General features: G+C 51.7%; 1 protein-coding gene across 3 annotated transcripts in view; it reads right to left on the bottom strand.

The window, feature by feature from the left end:
* The window catches only part of PGS1 (phosphatidylglycerophosphate synthase 1), a 33,601-nt gene extending 23,594 nt beyond the window's left edge, over positions 1-10,007 (bottom strand). The window contains exons 1-2 of one of the 3 annotated variants that reach the window (XM_007462361.1): positions 9,829-10,007; positions 1,045-1,234 (exon numbers count right to left, since the gene is read on the bottom strand). In XM_007462361.1, coding sequence (XP_007462423.1) covers positions 1,045-1,234; positions 9,829-9,971 — 333 coding nt within the window. In that variant the 5' untranslated portion in view covers positions 9,972-10,007. The remainder of the gene's footprint in view (positions 1-1,044; positions 1,235-9,828) is intronic. The other 2 variants (XM_007462362.1, XM_007462363.1) reach the window with 2 other exon arrangements.
* Between the last annotated feature and the right edge of the window lie 507 nt (positions 10,008-10,514).

Below are 10,514 nucleotides of genomic sequence, written 5' to 3' on the forward strand. Positions count from 1 at the left end.
CACGCACACACACACACACACACACACACACACACACACACACACACACACCCCATACTGGAATAAGCCAGCCGGAAATTAAGCTAAGAGTGGATCTACAGAACAACAGGGCAAAGGAGAGAAAATGTGCAAGCATTCAAATGAACTAGAGTTTGTTGTGCAGAAAAAGGAACATCTACATGTATTTCCTGTTATGTCCCAGCACTTCTCCTGACCGCATCATACCTTAATTCTAACATCACTGAATTAATACAAACTCAGAATTCATGTAACTAAAAATTAATTAGCGTTTAATTACTTCATTCCGATGAGCAGTTTAACCACAAATAACTAGACGTGGCATGAACACCTGACTAATGTATTGAAAGCTCAACCCCCCAAATGCAAAGTTTAGCATCTCTACCAAGAGAGAGAAGGTACAAACTTTAGACAGAATTACGGTAAAGAACCAGGATCACGAGACCTAAAACCAGACATCCTGACTTTCCAGTTACCTGTAAATACTCTCCACTGAATTGAGAGGCTCCCAGCCACTTTCTACATATCAAATCCCATCCATAGGTCATTATGTCTCCATTTCCTGTCATCTACTTTATGGAGCTACTGTGTGTTGGAGACGTTGCCAGGGCAGGAGTCTGCCATGCCCTAACCAGAAGGAGGTTCGTTCCCTCCCAGACGTCCTCAGCGGGGACATGCCTGCTGAGGTCCCCAAGCTCTCACTAACCTCCCATCTAGCCTACGTGTCCAACACAGAACGAAGGGAATCAATCTGTCACAAGAACCAAAACCTAGGACCTGACCCTCAGTGCCCGCAAGCTCTGAGCTGCTCCACCTGAGACATCAGCCACCCAGGGGAGCTTCTGATCATGGCTCAACTCAGCCATCTGTGAAGCTGAAACCTAACAGGTGGAACCCCCAGGAATAAGCTGAGCAGCCATCAAAAGTTTCTAGAACACAAGGTGCTTCAGCCCAGGACTCGGCCAACCTTATGCCCCCAAACCTCTAATTCCATGTCTGACCCTCTCTCTCTTAGACACAACTTACCTTCATGAGCTCAAAAAACTCTGCAGGTGAAGAAAGCACCCTGACGTGAGAGCTGGAGACTCCGAACTCTGGAACCAGGTTTCTGATCCACTGGAAGCGATGCACACCCTCCGGACACAGGCAGCAAGGAGGCGAGATGACATGGGGGACAGCTGGAGACAGCAGAGGAGCCAACAACAGCCATGGTGGCCTGGGGAAAGAGACATACAAAGGGTCACACTTCTCAAATACTTCCTCACAAGTCCCTCTCAGCTCCTGTGGGTGGGGGCGGGCGAACTTCAGATTTCCTAGACCATCCTAGGAGAGCCCCTGTCAAACTCTGTAAAAGAATTTTTCAGCCCCTACAAGTTGAGCAACTGAAGAATTGCCAAAGCCTATGGATAAACCCCAAACTTTACGCTGATTCCAAAAAACTCAAAATTTAGAGCAGCCACAAGTAAACTCAGAAAAGCCTTCGCCTGGTTAATGCTCCCAACGAACCCACCCGCAGAAAGCCGCCAAAGGCTGCCTGCAAGGGCAGGTCTGGTCTCTGGTGAGTACAACCCAGACCCCCGGTTGTCTGACTGATGAGATAAATGGGCTTTTATTCAAGGAAGGATCCAGAAAAAATTAAGTTTTCTCTTTAATACTAGGATACAGAGAGAAAAGCTGGCGCTGGAAGAGGTCACCTCAAGAGGGACCGGCAGTGACGACAACTGCCCCTTCACCCCTGGACACATTCTCCTCAGAGGTCACACTCGGTCTCTGGCTGGTTCCCGTCCACTGAGGCCAAGACCGCAGTAAACAGTCCCCTGCCCGCTGAGCCTCATCTTTGTTCGGATGCCGAGACACCTGCAGGGGCCGGGGGAGGGCAGTGCACACCCAGAGCCCCACACCGACCAGCCCCTCAACTGACTTCCAGCAAAGAGCAGCAGGAAAATCCTTTTCAGCACGTGACCTTCACCACGGCCTCAAGAGGGACTCTAGGGAAAGGACGCTTAAACACCCCAAGGCCTGAAGGGCCACAAATTCCAGGAAGATGATTTCATTCACTTGCCTCCTGATAAAACGCTGAATCTTCCCAGGGTTCCTGAATGTCCCTACACACACGCCAGATGGCCCGCAGCTGTGCTTCCCAGAAAGCCCACCGGGCTGTCACGGCGACTCATTGCCAAGAAAAGTTTAGTCAGCGAGTGGAAGACACCGGGTCTGGACCCTGGGAAGCCAGGGTTCACCATGGGCCTCCGAGCAGAGGTGGGGACCACACTCCCGGGCATCAGCTTGCTACACTTTTCCTCTGGCTTCCGGGTAACAAGCAGCAAATGAAAGGCCTAGACGTGGAAACAAGGGATTGCGGCCTCGATTTCCGCAAAGTGGAGGCCATGCTCCTGCTGTGCTCAAGGCTACCTTCCAGAGGGGAGAGGGAGCGCCTTCAGTCCAACGCAAAAGCATGAGAACAGGAAAGGTGCACAACAATCTATCAACGTGAAGCCGCAAAGGGGGCCTAAAGTCTAATGTTCATTAATTAAACATAGTCTGTTTGAGGAGGAAAACCCCACAGCACTGTAAGGTCAACTGATCTCCCAATCTCACAGCACTTATCGCTCAGACCATATAAAAAGTATCCAGGGTGTCGCCGGCAACCCAGGCCATGCAGTCAGTCCCCACGCGTTCTTCAGATGAGCCAACAGACGCAGAGCCGCTCCCAAAAAGGAAGATGAGGAAACACCTCTTTGGCACACAGCAACCCAGGAGAGGGCAAGAGCCAACCTGGGCCTCAATCCAAGTGGTCATGTGAGCACCGATGGTGTACGGGGGAGGCACGGCCGGCCTGGGCACCACTGCCCACAAACCTGGTGGCCTCACCAGCGTACACACCTGAAATCATCTAAGAACACAAAAGAAAATGCTAAGGCTAATGAAGGAAAGGTCAAAATATACATACGGTGGATGTGCTTCAAGTGACCAAAAAGGGGAGCTGCTGATGCCTGAGCTGCTGGGGAGGCCTCACAACACCGTCCCTCCAAATGGGCTTTGATCGCCCAGTGGGATTCAGACAGGAAGTGCGGGGGCTCCAGGCGAGGAGTGGTGCGAGCAAAGGGAAGAGGCTGGAACTGCCAAAACCCACCAGCGCCAGAAAAACCCAGGAGGGGCTCAACAGGCAGTCCAGAGAATACACACAGCAACTGTATGGAGGTCAGGCCCCGCCACCCAGGAGAGGGGCTCGGCAGGACAGGCTTGGCCTTGGGCCACCGCGGGTAGGCTGCGGGCCTGTCGGGCAGCTCTGCTGGGAAGCTTCAGTCCAAGTCCAGATCAGGGCCTCAGTCCAAGATCTGCTGAGGGCTTTTTTATGTTGCTTCCTGTTTAACCTGTGTACTGACAGGTTTATTTTTGTTAGAGAGAAGAACTGAAAGCCAATTAGGTTTCAGGGATTCAGCGTGGAGGAGACCCAGCCCTCAAGTGGTAACTTCACATTCCAAACAGGAAGGTGCTTAGGAAAAGCGCACAGAGTTTTATAAAGGCCCCACAAGGTCGGCAAAGGTGGGGAGACCACATCCAGACCCCAGACACTCAAAATCTAACTGCAGCACCTGGGCCAGGGCAGAAGCAGCCAGTCTCCGTGGGAGACAGCGCAGGGGCTCACGTTCTCCGTGCATCTCAGCCAGTTCCCCACGGGGGCGAGTTCCCGCTTTCCATGACGGACGCCTGGGAATGTTCTCAGAAAACACTTCTCCCCATGCCAGCCACAGCCCCTGCTGCACAGTAATCCCAGCCTCCAGGGGCCGACCACCTGCACAAGCAATTTCCCCCTCCAGGCAGCTGTCCCAGGTCAAAACCCTAACCCCCAAGAGACAGGAGGAGGCAGGGAGCTGTGGTTACTCTACAAAAAAAGCAGGGCTGTCACACTCACCATTTAGAGAACTAAACAAACACACACACATTTTCCACATCTAGGCCTGCACTCCCCTGAATCATCTCTTTCTAGACAACATCTAGCTCCCATTTCTAGTTATAGGGAGGAGGAAGTGGCAGGGGCTGGGGGGCCAGATAATAAGGTTCTGCTGCCCTCTCACTCCTTTACTCCGAATTATCAGGGAAGTTTGGAGGACAGAGATAGGGCCAGAGCAGGGACGCGCCCTGGTACTCGAACTCAGGCAAGCCTAACTACTTTGCTACAGCCCTCAGCCGGTGGCAGAGGCAGCAACAACAGTGCAAAACAATCCTCAGCCCACAATTCTGACGGTGAAACTGACAGCATCCTCTCCAAAGGGTGGGCTCCAGCCACCACCCACAAAGACACCTGACTCTGGGGAAAGGTTCAGCCAGGTGATTTAGGGCTTCCTGTGAAATTTGCAAACAAATTCCCTGAGCTGGAGAGTGGGCTGGGCCTAAGTGCTGAGGACCCCTGACCTGGGGCCACTCCCTCCACCTGGAGAGGGGCCTGGGGGAATGGGGTGAGAGGATGGGGGGGGGGGTGACACCAGGAGAACACAGTGAGTATGGAGGGGGAGGGCAGTGGGGAAGAAAGGGAAGTTTCTTCCCAGCATCTCTAAAAGGAATCCATATCTGGACTGCCTTGACCAAGAACAGCATGCAGTAACACTCTTGTCCGTGGTCCGGGGGCCACCATTAAAGCAGGGACAGCAGAAGCCTGCCCTAGACAGGATGATGCACCCACCCGACTCATGAGAGGCACAGGACGGCAGCGGGACTTGAGTTCAGAGTAGCCAGCCAAACCGAAAGAGCGAGAGCAGAACGGCTGCTGAGAAGCCGCGAACACAGCTATGTGCAAGGGAAGCTTCAGGAAAACGGGAGAAGGCACTTCTCCTTTGTGTGCGGAGACAGGAGTCTTCCATTCCACCAAACATTCTGAAGCTGCAAGTGCTCCATGGAAAAATACTGCCACACCTTGCATTCTCCGTTCATCAGGATGCACAACAGCGCGCCTGGAGGTCCAACCGAGCTCTCACAGGGGCAGTGGAGGTGCTACTAAGGAAAGGCAACACCAGAGAACACCTGGGTCTGCACTTCACGTCCACCAGGCCCCGCACGGCTCTCACGGCTTCAGAGGACACAGGTGCCCCCCCCGGGGCCACAGTGGTGTCACCCACCCTTTGGGACACGAGGAAGCAGGCCCACCTCCTAGCGTCTTTTCAGAACAGGGTCTGCAGGGCTTTGAAGGAAGAAAACGGTGATGCCGGAGGACTATCTCCTACACTAACCACAAATCCACCGTAGACGGCACAGGGCACTAGTTAAGTGTCCTGACTCAGGGTCATGGTCTAAAGGTCCACGAGCTCTCCAGGGACTATAAGGTTCGTGGTACACACTCTGTGGTTTGTATCCCACCCAAATCTGTACAAAACGACGAAAAAAGAAAGAAGTTTTTAAAAGAAACTGAGCTCTCCAGATTGCAATATTTTCAGAAACTACTTTTTAAGAAAAACCCACCCTCCCCCCGTCACACACATTTAAACGTAAAGAGGTGAGGTGATGAGAAAAGACCAAGTCATAACACTTCCTGAAAAAGGCTCGAAAAACTACACGAAAGGACGAAACTTCCTGCAGCCCCAGCAGCAGGCAGCCCTTCCTGACTAACGCAAGACCTAAACCCAAGTAAGGGAAATGAGTGTGAATTCCCATAGGTCACAGAAGACCAACGGCCGCTCCCTCAAGGCCGGCACGAGGCCGGGGCTGCCAGCATGTGGCAACACGCTGACTCTCCTCTTGGCTTGTCCAAAAGAAAGTCGATTACATCGAGGGGCTAGAAACCTAACATATAACCCACAACACACCTCCGTAGACAAAGGCACCAGGCATAGCCAAGTGCCTGCCAAGAACCACTCACACGTTCTACTAATCCAAACTGCTGCAACCAGCCTGACCTCCTGGCACTGAAAACGACTCGTTTACATTACTCGGATCACATGTTTACAAGGGAATTATCTATCAGACCGCTTCAATCCCAGGCTAGTTTCTATCTACGAGCATACAGCTGACTGACCAGCCTAATTCAGCAGCAGCAGCAATGTGCTCAGAGGGTACTCAGGTTAATATGAACCTAATAAAGCTACAATTTACAAGTCAGTCAGCTGCAAATCTTATTTCAATTCTCTGCAAGATCGAATTTTAATTATTTGGGGAAATCATGCTTTGATTCTAAATATCCCCCCTCCCACCCATTCTACTGCTATAATACAAGAGGTGGCGCTACTGAACTCTAATGAATAAGGAGGACTGGGTCCCAGCATCAGAAAACTCAGAGAAAAAGTAATTTCTGGAAATCTGGTGGTCCCTCAGAGTAGAAACCACTAAGTTGAATAAGAGTATGTTGAGCTGGCATTACAAGGTAAGGAAACCTAATAAAAAGAACAGTTTGCTGGTTATGTTTCCCTCTTACACTCAGGAAAGTTAGGACACCCCACCACCACCACCACCACCACACACACACACACACACATATACACACACACGTACACACAAATACACACACACATACACACACCTAGAATAAAGAAAATAGAACTTGGGTTTCAAAAATAAAGACTTTTCTGCACACATGGCTCAAATTGAAAATAGTTTAAAAAAAAAGAAAAAGGAGACCACAGAGAAAATATTTCCTTGTATGGCAGCAAACTCAGTTAGGAACTAACGCCCTCTTGACACATTTTCCACGAGGTCTCATACTCCAAATAACAAGTCAATTCTGTGTAGTCTGATGACTCCAAGAAACTACCTGAAGCTTCTGTATTCCTCGCCTGAGCGCTGGACCCGCCCTTCACCTGAACAGTGAGCGCCTTCACTTGGACCCACCTGGATACTAATGGACATGCCCCGAACTCACCTTATCGTCATCCCCCAAACCTGGTCCTCTTTCTCGCTCCCTGTTTTAGTGAAGCATGCCACCATCCATGTGGTCACCCAAGTCAGAAACATGAGCTACCTCCTCAGCACCCCCCTACACACCCCCACCAGAGCTGATTCCAGTCCAGCCCTCTCTTCTCTTCCCACTGTCCATGACTTCATACAAGCCCCACCCCCTCAGGCCTAGACCGCTGCTGCCACCATCAACCTACATCACTCACTATCCTTCCTTGAACACTGGCTCCCCACTTCCTCACCTAGCCTACTCCTACACGCCTCCAAAACACAGCTCCAAGATCATCACCGCCAGGGAGCCTTCTGTGACTTCCAGGTGTGCCTTAGTGCTGCCATGACCTTTCCTACCTTACTTTACTATTGTCTGTTTATGGGTCTGAGCACCATGAAGGTGGGACTATGTATGTTTCCTTGGTACCTAGCACAGCACAGCAGTGCTCTATACACGCATGCTGAATAAGTGAATGAATCCAGCTGTCCATGGTAATGAGTCAGATGCCTGCTTAAGAAAAAACAGCAGTATTTCCAAATCACTAATTAGAAGTAATTTTTTTAAACTGATTAATTAATTTATGGCTGCTTTGGGTCTTTGTTGCTGCACGCGGGCTTTCTCTAGGTGCAGTGAGCGGGGGCGGGGGCTACTCTTCGTTGCGGTGCATGGGAGTCTCATTGCCGTGGCTTCCCTTGTTGCAGCATGGGCTCTAGGTGCGCGGGCTCAGCAGTTGTGGCTCATGGGCTCCAGAGCGCAGGCTCAGTAGCTGTGGCGCACGGGTTTAGGTGCCCCGCGGCATGTGGGACCTTCCCGGACCAGGGCTTGAACCCGTGTCCCCTGCATTGGCAGGCAGATACTTAACCACTGCTCCACCGGGGAAGCCCCTAGAAGTAATTTTAAATAGAGCTCTCTGTCACTATGGCTGTCTCTATAACTGAAAGGAAACCACTGCAGTAAAGAACTGCTCCCTCTCACCACTCCCCTTGCTAGTCACGAGGATTCACCAGGCACTCCAACAGTTGAGTCAGACTGGCAAGCTAAAATCTAAAATAAGTTCATGGCTACACAGAACTATTATCAATGAATCAATGATCAGAGTTACAAGAAACCACATCATTCGGGGAATGAGGAATTGGTTGGTGCAACTGAACAATAGAGAAGAAACGAAAGTCAGCAGCCACTGGAGGTGAGTGGCCATACAGACATGAGTAACCCCAAACAGCCAGGCCACAGAGAAGCAGAAAAAATCTGCAAACCGAATAAGGCAAAGAAAGGGTCAGAACCCCACAGTACTGTAGTAATACTGCTCAAAACATTTATCCTCCGTCCTAGCATAGGCATCACCTCCAAGGATTAAAAGACGCAAATTTCTGACATTTGTGTTTCTATGTCTGTGATTTAACGGAGTTCCTGGTTTAATTTTTGACTCAGAGCCTTAACCAACTTAATCAATTAGAAATATGGAGCCACAAGTCCTGCATCCACTAATGCTATTTACAAAAAAGACTTAAGAAGTCAATGTAGACTATCCCCACGGCCACACTGCCCTCCCCCCCACAGAAAAACACTCAAGAGAAATGTCTTTCTTAAAAGAATTTGTGGCGATTGCCCCAACAGCCTTTAGTAATCAACTCCAACGTTAAACAATGATTAACCATGAAGTGCTTTTCTGTATAGTTTAAATACATACCAGGGAAATGACAAAATGGCCAAAACATCTTGTCCTTGAGAACATTTTTTGAAACTTTAAACCAAATTTCTCAGTGGTTTGATACCAGGACGTAGAAGTCATCTGACTTCACTACCCGCTGGAATAAACAGGTCTTTGCTAAGCACCAATTACAGAGAACAGAGGCCACCTCTTCTATACCCCACTCCCACCGGGTTCACTGATGTGAAACTTAAAGCCGTTCTGATCAGTAAGCTTCCAAGAGTTCCGTCCTGGGCTGATTCTATCACAAAAAGTTCCCCTAAGTGAAACCTGAATTTTTGCTGAAAATCTTCCAAAGTAACCCAATAAGAAGCAAGTTCCTTTCCATACCTAGAATCAGCACACATGACTGGACCACAGATCTCTCTACCAAAGACCAGAAGGTCACATCTCACCCTAGTAGCAGATAAAAATCTAAGGCACAATTGTACTCTGCAAAAAGACGCAGTTCCAAGATTTCTTTTTTTTTTAAGATCTTTTTTCTTAAGAAACAAGTGTAAGGCTCGAGTCTCTCCAACAAGAAAACTAATTGCACATGTCTTTTTTTTTTTTTTTTTTTTTTTTTTTTTTTTTTAGTATTAGCAACAGCAGCAGGCCTCTTAGGTCAGCGTGTACTTGGCAAATGTTTACTTACGAACAGCTTCAAAGCCTACTTCACTATTTCCATAACTCCCTTCAGTACTTTTCCAGAACACAGGCCCTTTGCAAAGGGTAAAAGGGGTTTCAAGTGGTTCCTCTTCCCTGGCCTGAGGGTTCCTGACTCAGGATTGCTTCACAGCCCTCTCTGGCAGGATGTGAGAAATGCTGCAGGCACAGAATCCCAGCAGGGCTGATTCACTCCCGTCAAGTCACCTCGCAGCTAGGATTACTTAAGGAAAAGACCCCTCCGGACCCAAACAGTGTCTCTCGAGAAGACTCTCCAACACACACACCCCGGGGCCCAAAGCAACGCACGAACTCATCCCCCGCCCTGGGTGTGCACACACAGCCCCTTCGCTCCAGCGTACGAGGACGGAGGACTGAGGCCGGGCTCGCCCCACACAGCCCCGGGCCGACCCGACCGACCTCGGGCGGGGTCCCCCTCCCCGGGAAGGCCGGTGGCGAGGCGGGACTGCGGGGGCCGGGCGGGCCCGCGTGGGGGGCACGGAGAGCTCACCGCGACGCCGGGAGCGCGGAATGAGGGTCGGGGCCGGGCGCGCCCTCAGCCCCACCGCTCTCTCACCTCCTGCGCCGGCGGTCCCGGTTCCTGCCGAGTCGGTCGGACAGGCGCCCCAGGAGAGCGGCCAGCCCGGGGCGGCCAGGCAGGAGGCCCAGCAGCCGCCTCCAGAACACCGGCCCCGCCGCCGCCGCCGCCGCCGCCGCCATGGAGACTCGCCGCTTCCGCTTCCGGCGCGCGAGAACTTTATTGACAACCGCGCGCGCGGACACGGGCGGCGCGCGGGAGCCTCGAGGGGAGGCGGACCCACCCCGCAGCCTCCGTTTCCCGCCAGGGGGGCGCAGGTGTGCTGCGCGCAGGGGCCAGGCCGTGGAGGAGCAGGGCGCAGGCACCAGCATCCCCTGACTCGGTCTCGATACCGGATGGGGGTGGAGAGTGAGGGGCATCACCTGTCAGACCCCACGACCAAGTTCAGGCTGGACCTGACAGGCCGAGCCCCTGCTCCAAGGTGTTAGCTAAGATGTACAGAAGTGGGTGACCGTTGACTCACCCGGGCGCCCTGAGAACGGAAAATCCCCACCAGACCCAGGAGGAACCATCTTTCACCTTGTCAGCCCCGGGCCTGCAGCTCCAGGGCACAGAGCAGCTCACCCAGTCTAGGTGCAGTAAAGACCCCTCCATCCTCCCCATGCGCCCACATGCATACACACGCTGTAACGCGCCCCTGGGAACTACGGCTCCATGGCCAAAGA

The sequence above is a fragment of the Lipotes vexillifer genome, unplaced genomic scaffold, assembly GCF_000442215.2.
Source record: "Lipotes vexillifer unplaced genomic scaffold, Lipotes_vexillifer_v1.1 scaffold1691, whole genome shotgun sequence".
NCBI lineage: Eukaryota > Metazoa > Chordata > Mammalia > Artiodactyla > Lipotidae > Lipotes > Lipotes vexillifer.